At 41.7% G+C, this 22,757-nt stretch overlaps 1 protein-coding gene across 6 annotated transcripts in view; it reads right to left on the bottom strand.

Moving 5' to 3' along the window:
* The window catches only part of FMN1 (formin 1), a 435,508-nt gene that overhangs the window by 291,867 nt on the left and 120,884 nt on the right, over positions 1-22,757 (bottom strand). For 4 of the 6 annotated variants that reach the window (XM_040492211.1, XM_040492210.1, XM_040492209.1 and 1 more), the window contains one exon: positions 1,922-2,039. The exons of 1 other annotated variant lie outside the window; for it this stretch is intronic. In XM_040492211.1, coding sequence (XP_040348145.1) covers positions 1,922-2,039 — 118 coding nt within the window. Of the gene's footprint in view, positions 1-1,921; positions 2,040-3,416; positions 5,221-22,757 lie in introns of those variants that run through there. One more of the 6 variants, XM_040492213.1, reaches the window with a different exon arrangement.

Here is a 22,757-nt window from a genome sequence, read left to right as displayed (position 1 = left end):
ACATAAAATGCTTTAAACAATACACCAAATGCTTACAAGACTCCAGTTTTCTCAGTAACAGTTTAAGAAAATCCCAAGGAAAATGCTATAGCTTCCTCAAAATTAGCAATCAATGACAAGGCAACCCTACGCTAAGATCAAGTAATGGGGTAAAAAATAGGGAACTGCAGGCACTTTATCTTCTTTGACACCCACCAAAAGGACATCAGGAGAGTAAGGAGCACCTAGAAGCCTCTAAGAAAGTGCAGCACCAGACCTGGAAGCATGGGAAGAAAGTGCTGCCACCCGTGGGAACCGGCTGGGGACTTGGGAGGCCTTCTTCGGACAATACCCAGCCCTCTGGGTCACTGTGCTGTCACAGCTCATCCAGTAGCCCTACTATTATGGGTCCTTCCCACCCCCATCTCATCCAAGACCTCAGAAAGCTCTGAGAATACATTTCATAACAAGCCAAGACTGGGAAAGCCGCTGAGGGGGTCAACTACAGTGTTCCTCTGACTTTCTGGAAATGGACGAAGGAATCTCTGTAGAGGTATAAATGCCCCCAAATAGGACTTGAAGTGGATTAGAAAGCCATGTATGACATTTAGTTACTTCTCTACCCAGCAAATGCCCGTCATTATACGGAAGACTGCCCCAACACACCAACAGGAACAAGACTTGGATCACCAATATGAACTAGGAATCAGAACTGTCAGTGTTCTGGTTTTCCATGAAAGCAAACATTAGCACTTTTAATTGTTCAAACTGTGCCAGATCATGAGAAAGAACTTGGTAGGTGGTTCAATTATTGCAACCACCAACACTCCAATTCTGGAAAAAAATCAACTGCAGGCAAGAAGACTGGAACAGCTGTATATATTTTTTTCACTGAGGCTATGACACTTTTCATTCTGTAAGTCAAGCACTACAGGAAAAAAAAAATGCTATGAAGTACTACTTGCGAGAGCCACATGTTTGCAATTGTGTAAGTGGAGGCTAAAAGCCATCCGATTATAGAAGTGAAGATTCATTTGCCAACTCAAAATGTATCTGTATTCTCAATCACTAAAGTAATTTAAGATATTGCAGAAAACCCACATATTACTAAACCACCCCAAATCTGATCCATTCATGTTTATCAGTGAATAGGAAGGGAAGCCTTTTTCCGTAAATAGACTGATCTTCATGTACACACATATCCAAAGACAACCAGCAAAATATGAACCTGAATAGATCATCTTCCAATATCAGGACGAAAACAAAGAGCTTTCATCCAAGATACATAAACACATATATTCAATCAAGATATGCCATCCTCTACTTCTTTTTTTTTCCCCCCCTGTGAACCTTCCAGTTAGAGTAAAAATATCTAAATGCCTGTTCCATTTTAACATATTCAAGCAAAGCTCCTGGGAAGGTTTCCAGAGAGTTAGATTGCTTTAAAATTGGCCATGCATTAAATAAAGCTTTGTGTAACCAAAGTGAAAGAGTAACTGATACAGCCTCTGTACATTCACTCCACACAAGGTTCCTGTAGCTCAAAAGCATTCTCAAAGACAAACAACAAATCAGTTTGCAGCTCTGGAGAATCATACTCTGCCTCTTCCAGCAACCCTGCCAGCTCACAACAGTATGAAGAATACCACCTGCTTCCTGAGGAATGTGTAATCTACCTGCTCGGTTAGCTCCCCAAAGGTTCTCCTACTTTACACACCTGGCCCCCCGTCATTCATTCCACTGCATTCACCTTTCATCTCTGAGAGATTCATTAATGATAACTGTGCAAAAGTTCCCTTTAACAGCACAACCCCAAAGAAAAGGCTTCAACCTTACATTTAACAGCGAAACAAAAACTCAAGTTCTGGGAGTACTGAAGTAGCACTAAAAGCCACTGCAGCAAAGGATTCATTTCTGGGTACCTGGCTTCTTTTCCCATTACCTGCTTCGGTGTACTTCAATCCCACTTTTTCTTCTGTGTCTTTTGTCTTTGGGGGTGGCCAGACAGCTTGGAGTCTGCCGGGAGTCCTATCGTCCTGCTCAGTGGGGCTGTGGTCAGGCTGTGGAAAAGTGGGGAAAGAAACAGTTAAATGAAATGTGGCCAATGCCAATTAATCCCTGAAAACATGCTAACTCTAACCCTAAAATCACTTTTAATGGCCTGTTGCACATTGCACTCATTCACTGTAATTGAAACTTCTCACTCCAGAATGACCCTTTTCCAGAAAGGTAAAGTGATCAGTTGGGGGGCTGTGGGGGGAAAACACGCACACCCACACACACACTCAAGACCATGTGTGATACAACAAATAATAGATGATGTTTATCATACAACTATTTAAAAAGAAATCACAAACTTTGAACTGAAGACATAGATATAAATGTACTATAATCAGGTACATTTATAGGAATGTTAATAGATAAATCCCAAACAACTCAGCTGTAGGTCAACATACACCTCTCTAAGCACGACACATTGCTGATTTCAATTTGTTTTCCTTTCCTTTTCTTTCAATAAATGAGATGGCCTTCATACTCAAGCCATTTTTATAGGGGTTGAGTTTTACAAATAGGAGAATGCTATATCGCATTTAGTTCTTAACTACAGCCTAAGAATGTTTCCAAAGATTTTAAAAATTTTAACATCTTTACTGATCAAGTATATAAGAGGGGATGATAACTGTATGCTGAGTTGACACTAAAATTCTACTCACGGTTCTCGTGAACCTTTAGGATCTGTTAGACAGGTGTGTGCTAGTCTTCATGAATTACCTGAATTAATTTTCTTAATAGTAGCAGCCTTCACTAATTAGGTGCTTACCAGGTACTAACTTGACTTAATCTTCACAACTGCCCTGTAAGGTGAAGGCTATTCCGTTCATTACGCGGACGAGGGGATGGAGGTTCACAGGGGACCAAGGTCACCCGGCCAAGAAATGGCAGAGATAGAATTAAAACCGGGTCTCAATCTAAACCTAGTGATCAGGGTGCCTTGTAACCAACACGGGGACATTTTAATCCTAACACAAACACCTATGTCGCCAAATGGCAGACTTTCAAAGTTAAAATATAGTTTTTGCAGAGGTATAATTAGGTGGTGAGGAAATCCGGGCTGTTTCTCCCTCCTGCATCTCCTGCAGCCTCGTGCTGCCTAGTTTTTATAAGAACATCTATTAATGCTTAAGCTCAGAGTGACAGTTTCCCTTTCCTACCCACACACCTTTATGTATAGCCCTTTTATGACACTCCAGAAAAATATAAGGAAGACAGAAAACGCCAGTTTCACTCCTTACCCCTTACAAGGATGATTTGATCTTAATCCTCTTCACCTAGAAGAGACTAACAATAGGTAGTTGGGACTCGCTTTTGACAGGAAACCTGAAAACTACAGGTTTCACTGCATCTTAGGACAAAACGCAAAACCCCATTCTACATACGCTTTTGGAATCAGAGGGGCCATCCCCTGGCCTTGACCTGGATCGCTCAAACACAGCTCTCAGGGACTCCTTCTCATGCTTCATCTTGCGCTTGAGAGCTTCCAACTCCGAGGTGTCAGCCGTGGTCCCCTTTTTGGGGGGACGAACGAATATGGCTTTAAAGGCCTCGAGGGCGGTCTCTGGAGGCTTTGGCTTGACCTCTCCACCCTGAGTTTGGGCTCCGCTGGGGCCGCTCTGGCTCTCCTGGGCAGCACCGCAGCCCATCTCTTCCTTTCTGGGCTGTTCAGGGTCTCCTGCCCTCACTTCTGTTTTGGGCATGTCAAGGATGAACAGGTGAGAGAGCTGCTCCAGGAGAGTGGGAGTGGCCTTCGGGTCAGCTGTCTTCTCCCCAGTCTTCACCGTCTGCGGCCCTGTCTGCGGCCCTGTCTGCGCTAAGGACTTCTGAACAGGTTGTGTCAATTTGAGCAAGGCCAGGTCTCCATCCTTTGGTTTAATTTCCGTGATGGTCTTCCCTCCCTCACCAGTAGCCCCTTTCTTCAACACACGAAGTCCACTAAAAAAGGCTGGAAGCTGGAATGCCTTCTCCCCAGGGACTTCTTTTTTTGAGGCGGCATTCTCGGTAACACCAACAATCAAGGTCTGGTCTGTTACTGCAGGTGGATCTTGGGAACTTTCTTCTCCAGCTTGCCCTTGGACGGGGCTGTGCTCTGTCTGAAGACCACCATCACCAGGTTCTGGTTTGCTGCTTATCTCGGATGGAGTCCTCTGAGGACCTTCTGCACAGCACTCTGCATCATCCCTTTCCCCAGTGATACTATTTTCCCCACAATCACGTGGCTTTTCTTTGGGCTCCTGAGATGGCTCAGCTACAACACTGGGAGACTGTGGGCGACTGGTGTTGCTTCCCTCTTCTGGCTGCTGGCCACCATCATCAGAGTCAGAATCACTGGTGGTGTTCACAAGAGTCCCACGAACCAAAATGACATCGTCTCTGTTCACGCTCAGAGTACTGAGCGGAAGAGGCTCTTGACCCAGGAGAGAAATCCCTGCGTCTGCTAGGATGCTCTGATTTCCCTCGGACTCTGTCTCCGCCCCTGCAGTCTTGCCATCATTTCCCAGGTCAGGTAGAACCTGGGCCGCTGCCTCCTGTGGATGGGAGCCATGGCTGGGATCATCGAGCTGAGGCATTGGATCCAGGACCAAACTGTGGAACGCTTTCAGGACTGCGTCTTCCTCTTCAGGCTTCGCAGATTCAAGCTTACTTGTAAACCCAAACAGAGTCTTCATGGAGAACTTGCTCAGGATCGACTGAGCCACTTCAAGTCTGGCTTCAGGTTTTTCTGGTTCTGAGACCTCATCACTGCCATTCAGAGACTCTCCGACGCCCTCCATGTCTCTGCAATGCCCCCGGTGCAAGTTCTGGCTTTTGTCACTTTCCCTACTGTCTCAGTTTATCCACACCATGGGCTCTGAACTTCCAGGACAGAGAGAGCAACAGGACCCGGCAGCCTGACTCCGCCCCAGAGCAAGCACACTTGGTCTCTTTCAGGTCACTGGCTGTGTCCTCCTTCCGGTGTGAGCCAGGATGGTGCGCCCAGGGCCAGCTGTAAGAAGTCCGCGGAGCTTAATGCCCAGACGCAGCCTCGGCTGCGCACCTTACTATACACGGACTGCGGAGGCTGCTCCGCTGGGACTTCCGTATTTATTCCCGTGGACAAAAGGGGTTTTGTCGTAGGGAAAGTCAGTCTGCCCCCGGTCATCCCGGCCCAGGACTTCACTGCGAGCTCCGCCCCAGTGCCTGCCTGCAGTTCTCCCGATAGCTTTCAACTTCCTCATTGGTGAGCAAGGGAGGCTCCCGAATGTGCTGAGCTGGCCAGCAGATCCTGACAGCGCTCAACCCCCCCGCCCCCCCCCGCCCCCCGCATCAGCCCAAGAAATTCAAAAGTGAATCAGCAGAAAAATGATGAAACGTTTCCTTTTTGCCCTTTAAATTTTGGTCAGAAGCCTGTGCACCATCCAGGCCAAAAAACCTAGCAGCACACACAGATCCACAGCCACTTACAAAGCCCAGAGCAAGGAAATAAAAGTAGGGAAACAGATGATCTCAAAATGCCAAGAACTCTCTCAAAAGCAGTTGATTTACAGCTCTCAAAGCTGTCTTTTTTTTTTTTTAAATGCTTTCTTCCGCTTCCCTGCAGGTTTCATCTGGAATGCAGATTTTAGCTGGTGGGGTCGGGGGGTGGGGAACCAACACAACTGGTTTCAGATTACTGCTGTTTTAGCTCTGCCCCGGTGTCTCACTGTTCTACAAACAGGTACTTAGGCAAGCACGCCCAGCACGCCCAGTGGCCACCAGCCTTAGGCGGGCAGAGTAAACAGCCCCAGCCCCAGCAGGAATGATTACCCTCCACACGCTCTGTGCCAACCCCAGGCTTCTGCTCAGCAGCTCTGACTTCCTGGTTTCCTTAGGAATCCTGATGGCCGAAGGGCACCCCGCTCTGCTTCAGTGATCCAACCAACTAAGTGAAACCTGGCATGATACAAGGTAACACACAACCTGCCTTGTTAGGCAAAGCGATTTATCAAAGGTCCCCAAGGAACCACATTCCCCCAAAGGGCAAAACATCTGAAAGGTCTCTGTCAGTCAGGTTTCTATCACAGACCCAATTTGCCTAAAACAAGAAGGGCAGACAAAATCACCACCAACCATCAGAGCAAGGTAGTTTCCAACACTCTGATCATATGCTGGGAACTTGGCAACGAAGGACGTGGAAAAATTGCCGCTCTGTTTCCTAGCTGCACGGCTGCCTCTTGGGACAGCTACCTGTCATACCTGAAGGTCTCAGTGCTTTTCAAATCTGGTCCAGTCAGCAGTCATTTAGTAAGGACCTGGGATGGACAAGTTACTGTACTGGATCATGGCAGTCAAACTGGCTTAGGAGTAATCACCGGCCCTCTGAGCAAAGCTGCAAGAAGATTGAGCCCAAGTGTTAAACACAAACAGCAATTTATTCTGCAAAATAGAAGCTGGAGCCACAAGCTTCTTGTGCAAAACGGCAGTCTTGCTTGATGTGCACCAGGGAACAGCCGTGAATGTCACTCTGATGACTTGAATCATGTTCCCCAATAAGTATTAACACTGAGAAATTTTGACTGCAATACATTTCTAGCAGTGTGTTCAAAAGGAACCCTCACACAAAAAGGGTACATATTATAATATCCCACCAATCCCTATGGAAAAGTTAAGACAGCACTTCCTGGCCCCTGGTTTGACCTGGTGTCTAAATGGAGACTTTCCCACTCACTCCTGATGCTAGTATGTTTGGGATTATTAACCAGGGCAGACTTCATCAAAAGGCCGCCATAACACACAGAAAGCTTCATGGGCACCATTCAAGTCTTGGAACAGTTTCCTGTCCAGAGGAAATGCCCTTTGATAAAAATCAGACTTCTGCTTCTGCAAGAATGAGGAGAAAAGAAATCACCACATCAAATCATAAGATCAGTCTTATGTTCTTAACAACATATAGACCGTCCAACACTGATGTGTGGGGAAGAGACGTGACACCTATTTGGTGTTGACCTTTTTTTTTTTTTAATTTTTTTTAAACGTTTTATTTATTTTTGAGACGGAGAGACAGAGCATGAACAGGGGAGGGTCAGAGAGAGGGAGACACAGAATCTGAAACAGGCTTCAGGCTCTGAGCTGTCAGCACAGAGCCCGACGCAGGGCTCGAACTAACGGACCGCGAGATCATGACCTGAGCCGAAGTCGGCCGCTTAACGGACTGAGCCACCCAGGCGCCCTGGTGTCGACCTTTTTAACTGGAGGCTCTATTTTTCTCAGACCTAACTATCAGTTTCGAGAATAAGTTTCTGAGCACCCCCAGCACATCTGGGCGAAATGGGACATAAAGTGTCCCCCAAAGGTTGTTGGCCTTTTTATACAACAGTATGGAGCAGAATTAAGATATTCAGCATTCTGTCAATACCCACGGATGCCAATACAATTTCATGGAAGTTGTGCCAAGTCTTGAGTCCTAGGAAATGATTTGATCCCAGTCCCTGGGTTAGAGGTAAGTAAGTTATTAGGTTTATTTTAAAAGTTAAGTAACCATGGGGACGCCTGGCTGGCTCAGTCAGAAAAGTGTGCAACTCGATCTTGGGGTCATGAGTTTGAGCCCCATGTTGGGTGTAGGGATTACTTAAATAAATAAAACTTAAAAAAAAAAAACCCGTTAAGCAACCGTGGCCAAGAGAACAATCCAGAAATTGCACTACTAGTCTCTCACTAGGACACAAAGTGTATTTTATCCTCTGAGATGACACAGAAGATGAACTTCACAAAACAATGTGAGAATGATCATTCTTTCCCCTTGTAACTTAGGGGAAAATCTAGAGTGGCTGATTAGAAAAAATAAAAATAAATCAAGCAAAAATGCCTAGCTGGCTTGTGCACTAGTCACAGACAAAACACAGAATCCCCTGGAGTCAAACACATTAAAAAGCTTTCCCCATACAACCCTCCTTCATTTATGAAGCATAACTCTGTTACAAAGATGTATTTATCCAACAATTATTAAGCACCAACTACATACCAGGCTCCAGGGATATAAGGATGAAGAAAACCCCAACCCTCCACTTTCGTGACACATGAAGGTAAATAGGGGAGATCAGCCAAGAAAGAGGTGACACTTTGTTCATAAATTGTAACTAAGTACTTTATACCCCAGACTCAGTTTGAATAGCAACCAGTGGACCTAAGACAATTCTTTTTTTATGTTGATCTATGTTTGAGAGAAAGAGAGCACAAGCAGGGAAGGGGCAGAGAAGGAGACACAGAATCTGAAGCAGGCTCCAGGCTCTGAGCTGTCAGCACAGAGACCAAGACGGGGCTCAAACTCACAGACTGTGAGATCATGACCTGAGCCGAAGTTGGATGCTTAACCGACTGAGCCACCCAGGTGCCCCTGGACCTAAAACAATTCTAAGTGAAAGCAAGCAGTTACCATCTAAATAATAAAGAGAAGTAAGAGAGAGCAGCATGGTATTTCAAATAGATGTTTGAATATTGACTCTCAGACCATTAGAAATGTGACTATTGCTGGTGATTTAAGAAATCAAAAAAATGTTTGACTATAATGTTCAAATAAGAAGCCTGCAAAATTTTTAAATCGTTTTATTTTCATCATGATAAATACATTCTTTAATCCTCACACCCAATTTCCCTCCGGTAACCATCAGTTTGTTCTCTATAGTTAAGAGTCTATTTCTTGGCTTGTCTCTGTCTCTTTCCTTTACTCATTTGTTTTGTTTCTTAAATTCCACATGGTAAAACTATATGGTATTTGTCTTTCTCTGACTGAATTATTTCACTTAGCATAATACACTCTAGCTCTTTTTAAATTTTTTTTTTTCAACGTTTATTTATTTTTGGGACAGAGAGAGACAGAGCATGAACGGGGGAGGGGCAGAGAGAGAGGGAGACACAGAATCGGAAACCGGCTCCAGGCTCTGAGCCATCAGCCCAGAGCCTGACACGGGGCTCGAACTCACGGACCGCGAGATCGTGACCTGGCTGAAGCCGGATGCTTAACCGACTGCGCCACCCAGGCGCCCCATCTAGCTCTTTATCCATTCATCTACTGATGGACCCTTGGGCTGCTTCCATATCTTGGCTATTGTAAATAATGCTGCAATAAACACAGGAGTGCATGTATCCCTTTGAGTTCGTGTTTTTGTATTTTGGGAAAACACCCAGTAGAGCAGTTTCTGGGTCATAGAGTAGTTCTATTTTTAACTTTTTGAGGAACCTCCATACTATTTTCCAGAGTGGCTGCACCAGTTTGCATTCCCACCAGTAGCACAAGAGGGTTTTTCTCCACATCATCGCTAGCATTTTTTCTTGTGTTGTTGATTCTACCTATAATGAAAAAGGTGTGAGCTGTTACCTCATTGTACTTTTGATTTGCATTTCCCTGAAGATGAGTGATGTTGAGCATTTTTTCATTGTCTGGTGGTAATCTGGATGTCTTCTTTGGAGAAACGTTTGTTCAGGTCTTCTGCCCATTTTTAATTGGATTATTTGTTTTTGAGCATTGAGTTGTATCAGCTCTTTATGTATTTTGGATACCAAACCTTTATCAGATAGGTCATTTGCAAATATCTTCTCCCATTCATTAGATTGTCTTTTAATGTTGTTGTTTCCATCACTGTGCAGAAGCTTTTTATTTTGACATAGTCCCAATAGTTTATTTTTGCTTATATTTCCTTTGCCTCAGGAGACCTTTCTAGAAAAATGTTGCTACGGCCAATGTCAGAGACATTACTGCCTGTGCTCTGTTCTAGGATTTTTAAGAAGCCTGCAAATTGGTTGATTGGTCTTGAAAAATGAGTCTATTTAATGCTTTAACATTTTCAGGAGGAAAAATAATCACTTCTCTCCAACATCATTTATCTCAGTGTCTTATTCTGTGATGAATACTTATTGAATACCTACTACACAAAACCGGTAGAAGCCAAGACTTTCTCCTGAATCTCTTTTGTTCTGTAGGGGCCAAGGGCAGGCCACCCCAAGATGGGCCACTTTGGCATGAAGATTATTTTGTGTTGAAGGCAACGGAGATCCTGCAGGCTCAGAAAACACTTTTTGCCCTTCTCTTCACTACATAGGAAAATCTAAATTGAGGGTTCTTCCCAGTATAATGGCTATTACCAGAGATAAATTTTATCTGAGTGACCCATCTGTATGGCAAGATAAACATCTAGATTCCAAATATCTGCTCTTGTTGTCCTGTGAATAGCCTTCCTTCTCTTTGAAGTCCCAGACCTCCACCCAGTTGAGGATGATATACACACCTCATTTTGCCTGTCTTTGGAATTTACATGTCTGTGTGGATTCCCTGTATTTACAAAATGAAATCTGATTTTCTCCTGTTCATCTGTCTCGTGTCCATTTGATTCTTAGTCTAGCTAAAAGGGGACAGGAAACTCATGCTCCTTGACAGTTTTAACCTTAAGGCCCTTAAGCCTTCTAACAGCCATACCTGTGCAAAAGGTCAGATAAAATGATTCACCTTAGACAACCAAGTTAAAACAGGTAGCACTTGACCCATGTGATGTTCTTTGTAACTATTTGTTAAAAACAATTGGTACCCAGCTACTTTAAAACTCAACACATATTTGTGTGAAGAATTTACTACTAGTGAATTGTCCATGTTTCTCCCTTCTCACCATCCTCTCAGACTGAGGCTGAAGGCAACTGTACCTCAGGTAATAAGAACATCAGTCCCACAGATACCTAGTGAGATAAGCCTAAAAGGGTGGTTGCAACAAAAAGGCACATCACCTGAGACCAGTCAGTAGAACCAACCTTCTTGGCTCTCATAAGGTTAGAGGAATCAGCATTAAAAAGCATTTTTTAAGTCAATTTGCAGAAATTGGACATTGCTTAAAAGAGAAACTTCCTAAAGTCCTCCCACCCTCTACTCTTTGGAGTCCCCCACCCAATCATTCAGTTTAGATAATTCCCTCCCACATTCTCATAAAACCCCAGAAAGGCAAGGGAAAAGTAGAGCAAATGAGGTCAGTTTCACAGCATCAGGCCACACGATTCTCCTGTTTCTCTTACCCAATTTATTACAAGTTCTGGGCCTGTTTTTAATGAGTAATTGCTTCTAGCTTCTAAAGTGGTCCAACTAGGTTCATGTGACAATTGCTGGAGAAAAGTAGAAGGGAGTTAAAATTACTACAGGTAAGTAAGGGTATAGAAACTATTTCTGTAGAAGACAAGTTTATACCAGTGGACTGGGGAAAGGAAGGAAGGAAGTGGTGGACAAAGATGTGAGTGGGGTAATGAGTAGAGATGGGTTTTTTGGTCCAGGAAGGGTGTTTTAACTTACTCAATGAAGTCTGATACAAACAGTGAGATCTGAGGAAATTATGACATCACAAGCACTCAAAAAAGCCACTTGTCAAACTAACGACATCCCGTGAAAGGAGCTGAGGATTATGAAAGAATGTGGGTAGAATCAAATTGCTGGGAAGCTGAACGGGACTTCAGAAATACTAGAAATCAACTCGTTCCACATTCTTGTGTTAAAGAAGAAGCCATTTGAAATCAAGAGAAGCTAAATAACTGGCACCAGTTCACACGGCTCACATGAGCAACAAGAGGGGAAACGAGGTGTCCTGACTTCTGTTCACCTCCAGTCTTCCTACTGCCCTGGCCCATGAGCTTACCTTCCTCCGGAACAGCATCCTCCTTATGCTCACTTTCCACATCTTGGAAATGGAGTCACGAGACCAAGTACAAGACCAAGCCAGAGACCTCTTTAGGCTTCTCTTTCTATTGCAGCTTCATAGTATCCTCCCTGACTTCATGGTGAGCCTTCCCTCTCCCCACCAACACGAAACTTATAACAGCCCCTCTAGGTCAGCCCACAAGAGGCCCGCAGCAGTTTTTACTAATTGTTAAAAAAAAAAAAACAATAGGCTGCACCTGCCCTATTGTGAGGGCAGGTCTCAGTGATGAAGGCCTTCTTCCACTGAGCAGTCTTAGTGTAAAATGTTTCCAAGACTGGTTCCACTGAGCAGTACCAAATCTCCAGGGGAAAATGAGTTGAACGTCAGTAACAAACTAGAAGACTCTGAAAGTCAGAAAGAGAGACTGGGGCATACTTGTCAGGATGGAAGCAAATGAGAGAGCAGTGTGGACGTGATCTTTCAATGACCAGGAACCAGGGCAGGGTGCACAGTTAAGATCCTGGCCTTGGGTCCTGGGCTTACCTCCTACTCTTCTCCTTCAAGAAGCTTGACCTTGGGCAAGCAACCTATGCCTCAGCTTCCTCACCAGCATACTGGCAATAAGAAAAGTACCTACTTCATGGGTTATTAGGAGCATTAAGTGAACTAATAAGTTTGACACTCTCATCAATGCCTGGCACATAGTAGGTACCACATAGGTATGATATATTTTCATAGCAAAGTAACAACTGTTTTAGGGCCATCAACCTGCATCGAACAGATTTTTTTAGCCTTGTCAGTATGAAACAAGTATTTACTGATGAACTGACAGCCCACGCAGGAAGCTGCCCCACCCAATTCCCTCCTAAATATGCACTTGGGCAGAGGGGCCCTTTGGTCTGAACAGGATCCTTTGTTATAGAAAGGCCTACTAAATACAACACCTACCCATGCCACATCTGTGCCAAGAGTGAGTAGAGCATCAAAGAAAATTCTTTCAAGGGGTTCCTTTGAATGTTTTAGGGCCAATACGCTCTGGATTGTTTTTCCCATCTGTATTACCTGAAGGGAGTAAATTACCTTAAAATTCTCCCAGGTGGCCACTGTAGAAGGAGACAAAGTTCATCATGCTCCTTAATCCTTTTCCTGTGCTCCAAGATGATTGTTAAACCAACTCAATCATTTCAGAAAAATAAATAAATAAACAAACAAACAAAAACACACGAATTTGGATTTTCTCAAGAAAATCCTTTTCTCAAGAGTCTATTGATAACATGCTGCTGCTGCAACCCAAAAGTGTGATCCCTAAGCACTGTGACCTCAGCCCACTTGGGGGAAGGGCTGCTCCCAGACAGTGGCTGGCCTGGGAAAGTACCCAGGTCAACTCCAGCAGGGCACTAACCATTTTCTTCTTTTGCTTGTATGCCAAGTCATTAGACTCCAAAGGCGTTACTTCATTTAAAATTTCCTTTCTCTTACAAATACCAAATCAAGGCTGAAGTAGTTATTACATTAACTGGGTAGGGTCTTACTATCAAATATTTCTAAGACTGATTCCACCAAACAGTACTAAAGGTTCTCTGGAAATGGATTCAATGTCCATGACAAAATAAAATAATGTAAGAAGGAAAAGGAAAGGCCAAGATTTACCCGTGAAGCTGGAGGGGAGGGGAGAGAAGGAGTATTCTTTAAGGTACACAATTTCTTGGGACATGTTTGTGAAGGTTTTGAGCTTTTCCAAAATCAATAATATTTATGCTCCACATGGACAATCACTTCAGAAGGCATGGAGTCCATAAAGAAAGCATTTCATTGTGGCTAAAGTCGCTCTTGATAACACTTTTAGGTGAAGATCTGGAATCTAATAAACCAGAGGTAACCTATTCCTGCCTATACTCTCCTTCTTCCCCAATAGTAAAACTACATAGCCATTGGCTATGCCATAACTGTGTATCTTTGCCTTTTCCTTACATTTTTTTTTTTAGGTGAAAGTTATCGAGTTATCTTGAGAATATTAGTTCAAACACCAAAGATCCAGGTATTATTTCCAAATAATTTTATATTTAAATGAGGCAACAGAAAAAATTAGGGCAGGTATGGATTTACCTAAAACAAAATGAAGGTGGATGAAAAGAGCATGCATGACAGAAGAACAAGCATTTTTTAGGAGGTCTATGTTGCCCCGAGTGGGCACCTTTATGCAAGGTTTCTCGTGTCTTCCTTAACCATACTATATAACTCCATGAAAAGTATCATTAACCCCATTTTATAGGTGAATGCTGTCCTGTGCAAATTTCTGCAGTGATGGAAATGATCTTTATCTGTGTGTCCAAAACAGCAGATACTAGCTACAGGTAGCCTCTGAGCGCTTAAAATGTGTCTAGTGTGACTGAGAAACTAAATTTTAAATTTTATTTAACTTTAATTAATTGCCACCTATAGCTAGTGACTGCTGTACTGGACACTGCTATAGCTGTTAATACTGAGGTTCAGAGAAATTAGGTCAATCCTAAGATTACACAACCAATGAGTGGCAAAGCCAGGATCTGAACTGGATCAGTCTGATTCTTAATGTTCATTCTTTTCATTACCATAAAGCCAAACTATAGTATTTGTAATAGTTCTCCTTCAAATGGAAAAGCCAGAACGGAGGCAAAATAGATCACCTCATTACCAGAACCAAGTGGCTAATGAAGCTAGAAAGAATTTGCCGAGGACAGAAGGGAAACAAAGGTTATGAGCCCTGATTTGATCAGTGATGATTGCTTTAAGTTAATACCTATAATTTAGTCATTTTAAGAGACAAATATGGAAACAAGTGTGAATGCGTTAAAATTACAAAGGAAAAAGTAAGGTAGGCGCTGTCACAGCTACGATCCTATTTTTTCAAACACAGTTAAAGGGAGGGCAAAGAGAAGAGGGGCAAGAGCTATGGCTTTGAAATGGGACGTGTTTGGGTTCAGTACGAAAATTACTTATTAATCACATACTAGCTGTGTCACTGAGGCAAGTTCCTTAACATCTCTGAACCAGTATCTACATTTATAGAATTGGAAAAATACTTAACTCATAGGACAGTACTAAGAACTGAATGTGCTAATATTCCTAACCCCGTGTTTGCTTCATCACCAAAGACATTCAATAAATAGTGGCTGTAATTGTAGAGTATGGTTAGTTGCAGGGATCAGTGGGTGAAAGAATCACATTCCCAGAGTTATGACATATACTCACTATTGCCTCCATTTTGTACATCATTTTAATTTGGCATTTAAACCAAAGTATATACAGCATGACTGTCATTTTCAATGCTTTAAAAAGTATCATGAAATATTCTGAAAGAATGTTTTAACAGCTCCCAGAATCAAGGTCTTTTACTTTCTGTAGATGGAGAGGGAAGTTTATGATACATGTTGTACACAGGACATTTATGGAGTAGCTGCAGTCCTTAACGCAATTTAGAAATAATGGTAATAATAAATCAAGATGGCTTAATTAAAGCCTATAAAAATCAAAAGCAACTATAAAAATCAAAAACAACTAGGCCATACACACTGGAACCTCACGTTAACATAGGAGTCCCCTGAGCATTCTATAGGCAAAGGCTACTACTTCCTTTAAAACTCGAAATGGGGGGAGCCTGGGTGGCGCAGTCGGTTAAGCGCCCGACTTCAGCCAGGTCACGATCTCGCGGTCCGTGAGTTCGAGCCCCGCATCAGGCTCTGGGCTGATGGCTCAGAGCCTGGAGCCTGTTTCACATTCTGTGTCTCCCTCTCTCTCTGCCCCTCCCCCGTTCATGCTCTGTCTCTCTCTGTCCCAAAAATAAATAAACGTTGAAAAAAAAATTTTTTTTTTAAATAAAAAAAAATAATAAAACTCGAAATGGGTCATACGGGATTGTCGTTTTAACCACAAATGTCCATGTGTATCCTGGAGAGAGAAGAAAAATGCTTTTCTGAAATACACACATGGAACATAAATGATACATGTAGAATCCGGAGAGCAGGCTTTAAAGAGACCATGTGAAGCTCGCAGGACTCAGTCCAGTGAGTATGCATAGAGCTGTAGTTTCAAGACAGAAAAGGGAGGCTGAAAAAGTGGAATTCATTCAAAGGAGGCAAAAAAGCAATTGCCTGAATTTTAGGGAAACCAAATAAAATACTTCCGCTGCAATGTTTCCAATTCATTTAAATACAATTCCTAGGGGCGCCTGGGTGGCACAGTTGATTAAGCGTCCGACTTCAGCCAGGTCACGATCTCGCGGTCCGTGAGTTCGAGCCCCGCGTCGGTCTCTGGGCTGATGGCTCAGAGCCTGGAGCCTGTTTCCGATTCTGTGTCTCCCTCTCTCTCTGCCCCTCCCCCACTCATGCTCTGTCTCTCTCTGTCCCAAAAATAAATAAACGTTGAAAAAAAAAAATTAAAAAATAAATAAATAAATAAATACAATTCCTAGACAAATTTCTCAGTATTTTTATAAAACTCAGTTCTATTCTATGTTCTCCCAGGCTTTAAAAGTCCATACATTCTCAAGAGTCCCAATTTTATATGCACAACTATTTAGTGCATGTTGGAATAGACAAAGAGGAAATAAGGACAATAAAGTAAGGATCAAGATCAAAGAGAAGTGAGTGTCACAGTTCCACTAGCCATTAAGAGTTCAATGAGTAAGCCAAGTTCTTTTAGTTTTATGAAGCAATCTGAGATGCTATGAGATTTGTCATTATGTTACAGTGGATATAGAAGACAGGTGGATGTCAGGAAAGTGTGGAAAATTGCGTAAGAACTGAACTTACGGCATAAACGGGGATTTCTATTTAAATATGATAATTGATTCATGAATTTGCCATGCAAACAATTCTGGTTTGATGCTTCTCAATTGGTTACTAAGTTTTCACTGGGGACTAATGTCTCTAAGAGTTAAAATTCTGCTAAATATAATTAAGACTGATGGAAATAAAAGCAACTCTATGTAAAAAAGTAGAAAATGTGTAAGAAAGATATAAGGAATGGAAATACATTTTTTGTTGAAGGTAAAAGAAAGTAATTTTGCCCTAAATGAGATTGGTTGTTTGGAGAGAAATGGCTTGGGACAAAATTTGAAGGCCAAGGAAAGTTGTAGAAGGTTCCTGAAGGGAACTCTTTGGAAAGGAATTTCATGTGTGGTCAGGACGGACTAAGTTGAAATGGATTCTGTTTTTCTCTGTTCAAAAGACAAAGTTTTCTTGGACCACTGATCTGCTCTTGATAAGAAAATGTAAACAAAGGGTTGTTGTTGTTGTTTTTTTTTCTCTTTTTGTCTGCTGAGAAAAACCAAAGCTTCTGTTTTGTCTTTATCAAGCCTTTGATTAGTTACTTAAAACTTCTCAATGTTAAAGGAGCTAAGTTTTGCTAACAACTATATAACCCTACATATTTGCCTTTAGGATCTCTCATTGCCACGCTGGGTAAGCAAATGATTTAAAGTTTTAAGATTAGTAATGATCTGTAATCTATTTAGGATGTGCCTTATAACTTTCTAAGGTTTTAACAAATTTCCCAGGATTTAGATTGTAAATGAATTTTTGACCAATTAGGCCTTCTTTGGTATGTGAAGTTACTCTGGAAACACTGTCAAACAAATAATGGTAAACCTTAGTATATTGTTTGGGTAAATGCTATAACTACTCAAATATAAATGCAATTCCTGAAGTTTTAATGTTTTGGTAATAAGGTCATCACTTGATACTCTGATTATCAAGGTGTTAGGTGTCACAGAGATGATGAAATTTCCTGTATCAATTGCATCAGAATAAACTCTCATCAGATTGTTAACCATGTCCATTTCTGAGATTTCTGTCATTTATAATTATTCGGATGCTCATACTAAATGTGTTTCATCTTCAAGATTTGTAAAAAGGACTTTCATGACAGATACAGGTATTCAATACCTTTAAGATTAATACTAAGATGGGTAAGAATTGCCAGAACTAAAAAGCTGCTTTCAAACTGAACAAGAATTAGGAACATGGGACTAAATGAACTGAAGGACACGGGCCACTTTTGTTTTAAAGTGTTGCTGGTTCTCTAAACGTTTGCTCATCTATGACATACAGGAATGTGACAAAGTATTCATTTGTGAACAAACTGGAGTATTTAACATTTCTCTCTACCTGAACCCTCTAAAAATCAAAAACTCTCAGTGAGTGTTCTTTCTTTTAAGGCAATTATAATCACTTACGTGAGTTCAATAAGAATCTTTTTCTTGTAACAGGATACCATTGGAAATACTGGTTATTTTACCAAGGCTTTGACTGGAATGTCATATTTGAGAGTCGTGCATAGACTCAGATCTGACCATATAACTCTAAGGAACTAAGGCTGACTTTATGAAACATGGAGCCATAAAGCCCCTTGGAAATGTTGGCCTGATACCTTGCTTACAGAGGTCCCAGCAGCCTTACCAGATGAGTAAAGAGTATCACTTCCTGGCAGGTGCAGGAACCTCAGGAAATGTTGGGGGCCTCATGGAAAGGAATTTGCCCAAATCTTCACGTATTGCAGTCACGACTGATGGCAAGTACTTGGCATGGCTTCTGGCCTGGAGAGGCTACTAAAAGCCTGAATCTAGATTCCTTATAAAGGGTTCCAGCAAAGCAAATTGTAAAAGATCTATATGATCAGTCACTATTCTTGCTGACCTTATGTAAATAATTAGGCCAAGTTTATTACAACTGGACTTGTTTTACAAACAAATTAGTCTTGATTTGGCTATCTCTGGAAATGAGGGTTTTAAGAGAAAAAACAATGTCTCAATAATGTACCTTTATCGATGTTAAATTCTAGCTCTGATTGTCTTTAAACGTTTGCCTAAACTAGACAACGTGAGGTAAACTTTGGAAAATGTGTCACAATATTTCATGTATAGACAAACTTCTGTGCTTGTTTTTCTGTGGGGATAATAAGAAAACTTCATGGGCATATAATTAAACAACTAAAAAATGGGATGGATTCACCCCAACAATTGTCTATGAAAATTCTTTTCTCACTGCAGACCTATCAATAGATAAAGACTATAGTGCCTTATTAAATTATTCACTTAAGACCGGGTTAATTCATAAATCTCTATGCAAACCATATCCTCCCTAAACCTGATAGGACAGTTCCTAGAAATCCACCCCATATAAACCCAAAAGACCTGGTTTATTTAAAGGATTGAAAGTCTAACACAGCAGGGGATTTAACTCCAAAATGGAAGGGCCCCTACTGGGTCACATTAAGTACTCCCCCGGCAATAAAGTTAGGGAGCACACTTCATGGGCTCCGGTTCTAAAATAAAACCTGTGTCTCCTTCACAGAAAACCAATGGGCAAACTAATCTTCCTTCTTACTCCTGTAAACGTGTGGAAGACCTCAAACTTCTCTTTTGATGGTTGTACCTTTCTTTTTCATTCTCCTTTCCCCAATTTCTACTGTTCCTTCTTACAAAGGGCCATTCAAAAGGATCACCACAGACATTTGAATTACAAACCAAAAAAAAAAGAACAAACACACAAACCCAAAAACATCTGATTCCTGCTGCCTGTTTCCACTCCATCTGAAGAGGCTTTAAGCCAGACATCTAAAAATCTTATCACGGGCAGACACTGGGTTTGTAATTTGCTCAGACTATTAACCTATATTTTTCTTGTTTCTATAAAAGAAATGCCTTATTAACTACCTGATTGTTTACTAAACAAAACAGTCTATATAATGGTTAAACACCACATGTTATACAGTTAAGTATATTATATATATTATATATATATATACTTATATATATAAGTATATATATATACTTAATATTATATATTAAGTATAAGTTATACAGAAATAACGTCATATTCTATTATTAAATACTGAATAACTCAAATGCATACAAAATAGGATGGCATTAGATGTTTTAACTGCTGCACAAGGTGGAAACTTATACTCTCATAAAAACAAAATGCTATGTATACATTCCAGATGACCATGCAAATATTTCTGGATTTCTAACTGACATGAATACTCCAATTGGTGCTTCAAACAGTCTCTCTCTCTTTCCTTTAATGATTGGTTAAACTCTTGGACTGGAGCATTTTTGTCAACTACCAAAGTACTTTTACTGCGGTTTCTTTCTTGTCATTCCAATTACATTTTGCTGTTTTCTCCCATGTGTCTCTGCCTAGGGCCAAGACTCCATCACTACAATAACTTCAAGCCAACAGATAATCCTTGCTACTCAAGAAGGTTCATACACGTCCACCTTGGATTCAGCTGCTTCTGCCTTTTGTAACTTCTCTATATGTTCCCCAAATGATCAATATTGGCCATAGATAGGGACATCCCTGTGCCCCTACTCAGCCCGAAGAAGCTACAGAAGATGAGACCTTCCACCTTCAGCAACCTTAAAGATTTAGTGGTCAAAATTACTCAGGGGGGATATGATGTGGGAACCTATAAGGCAAGCTGAGGGTCAAGCACAAGCTAGCACAGCACCCCCACCACACACACAAGGTGGGATGCGTGTGATATTCCTCAGGTACTCCTGGCTGCCCAAGAACAAAGGAAAGGGGAAAACAAAGAGTTAACTGATGGAGATCACAGTGAGTCTCCCATCAGTTTACAAATATCTTAGTAAATTACAAGAAAAAGGCAATCTTATCAAGAGCCTAATATCCAGAAACCTATACACTCAGTTTCCTAGAGCCGTTAGTGTCACCCTCCCCTCAATAGTGACGTGGGGAACAAAGGCAAGAAAGAAATGGTAGGTAAAATTAAATTTCCTTGTAAACTATAGCCCATTGACAAATACTTGAGGCAAATACAGAGTAGAACATTTCTCCAGGAACCCCCTACCATCCTAAAGTGAATGCCTTACTAGAGGAAAACCACCTTAGCTTGACAATAGCAAGGCCTCAGGTATTTCAGGAGTCCTCTTTAGCATATCAAAGTCCCTCTTGAGGCCTCCCTTTTGTCTTTACCTCCCCCAATTCCTTAGTATATAACTAGTCACTCTTTACAACCCCAGGGCAGCTCTTCCTGCCCGTGGGTCCTGTCCCCATGCTTTAATAAAATCACCTTTTTGCACGAAAAATGTGTTTAAGAATTATTTCTTGGCCATCAGCTCTCAACCCCGCCATCACCCCAAAACTTCATCAGTGAACATTCCTCTCAAATGGAATCTTTGAGAAACTTCACTCACTGTAAGAAGTGAGACCCCATTTACTCTCTAGTCTGTCCATAATCAGTTGCCTTTGACACATCTGGTTCAAGGTATACCAAAAACTGAGGAACATGGCTGATGATAGCTCCTAGTTTGGTGGTATATAAGATACTGCCCTTTAAGGCTAACTTTGTAATGTTCATACTCTAAATGGGCACTCTGGGATGACCAAAGGTTTATCATATACAGATGCAATTCACCAGAGCAATTCACACATTTGGTGCATTTGGATGCTGCCCCCAAATTGATACCTAGGGTTGCTTGATCCAGTAAACAAAACATAGGACAACCAGTTAAATTTGAATTTCAGACAAAAAAACAAACATTTTTTCACTATAAGTATGTCCTATACAATATTAAGCTACCTCATGACCCAAAAGTAGAGCTGACTGTGTGTTGGGTTTAGTCTTTCAGGAGTTTCGCAGACCGACCAGAATGGTCCACAGAATTTGTATAAGCGGGACTAGAAGATAATCACCCAACAGAACCTCTCTGCACAGCAGTCTGGTTGACATTCAGCCAAGTGACACTAAGACAGCAGCACTGGATGTTCAAACATTGAAATACATACTGGTTGGTAAATAGATGGTACCCTGAGCTTGCCTAGTGTCTACTCTACGCCAGCCTCACTCCCCTCCTGCCATTCCCCAAAGGAACCTCTGTATTTTCCCACAGTTCAGTAACTAAAAGATGAACATAGCATGGGACAATAAGGATGGGCCTGGAGGGCATTATGCTAAATGAGATAAGACCAGAAAGACAAATACCTTATGTTCTTACTTATATGCAGAACAAAAACAAAACAAAAAACAAAACAAAAAACAAAAAACCAAACTCACAGAAATAGAGAACAGATTGCCAGAGGCAGGGAGTGGATAAAGGTGGTCACAAGTACAGACTTCCAGTTAAAAGATTAATCAATTCTGAGTATGTAATGTACAGCATTGTGACTAGAGTTAACAATACCGTATTGCATATTTGAAAGCTGCAAAGAGAATAGATCTTAAAGTTTTCATCACAAGAAAAAAAAATGTGTTGGGGCACCTGGGTGGCTCAGTCAGTTAAGCGTCCGAGTTTGGCTCAAGTCATGATCTCACGGTTCATGAGTTTGAGCCCCGCATCGGGCTCTGTGCTGACAGCTCAGAGCCTGGAGCCTGCTTCCAATTCTCTGTCTCCCTCTCTCTCTGCCCCTCTCCCACTCACACTCTGTCTCTCTCTCTCTCTCAGAAGTGAATAAATGTTAAAAAAAATTTTTTAATTAAAAAAAATGTGCAACTGTGTGAGGTGATGTTAACGAAACTTGTTACAGTAATAATTTCATAATATACACTTCTTTTTTTTTAATTTTTTTAACGTTTATTTATTTTTGAGACAGACAGAGACAGAGCATGAACAGGGGAGGGTCAGAGACAGGGAGACACAGAATCTGAAACAGGCTCCAGGCTCTGAGCTGTCAGCACAGAGCCTGACGCGGGGCTCGAACTCACGGACCATGAAATCATGACCTGAGCCAAAGTTGGCCGCTTAACCGACTGAGCCACCCAGGCGCCCCTATACTTCTATCAAATCATTATGTTTTACACCTAAAACTTATACAATACTATATGTCAAGATACATCAATAAAACTCGGGGAGAAGGGAAGGATAGTACTGGAGACACAGAATGTCCTATGAGCCTTCAAATAGAGTTAGGAGACTACAAATTTTGGTCTTGCAATGTGAGTTGTGACATGGTTCCACCTATTAGGACAAAGATTTCGCATTGAACATATTAAGATCTATTTGTTTTCTTTAAATAATTCCCGTTTGGGGCGCCCGGGTGGCTCAGTTGGTTGAGCATCTGACTACGGCTCAGGTCATGATAATGCGGTCTGTGA

This window comes from Herpailurus yagouaroundi, unplaced genomic scaffold (genome assembly GCF_014898765.1).
Source record: "Herpailurus yagouaroundi ecotype Mexico unplaced genomic scaffold, PumYag 184, whole genome shotgun sequence".
In the NCBI taxonomy this organism is placed as follows: domain Eukaryota; kingdom Metazoa; phylum Chordata; class Mammalia; order Carnivora; family Felidae; genus Herpailurus; species Herpailurus yagouaroundi.
Note: the sequence above shows the minus strand (reverse complement) of the source record. Positions and strands in the feature narration are given on the sequence as shown.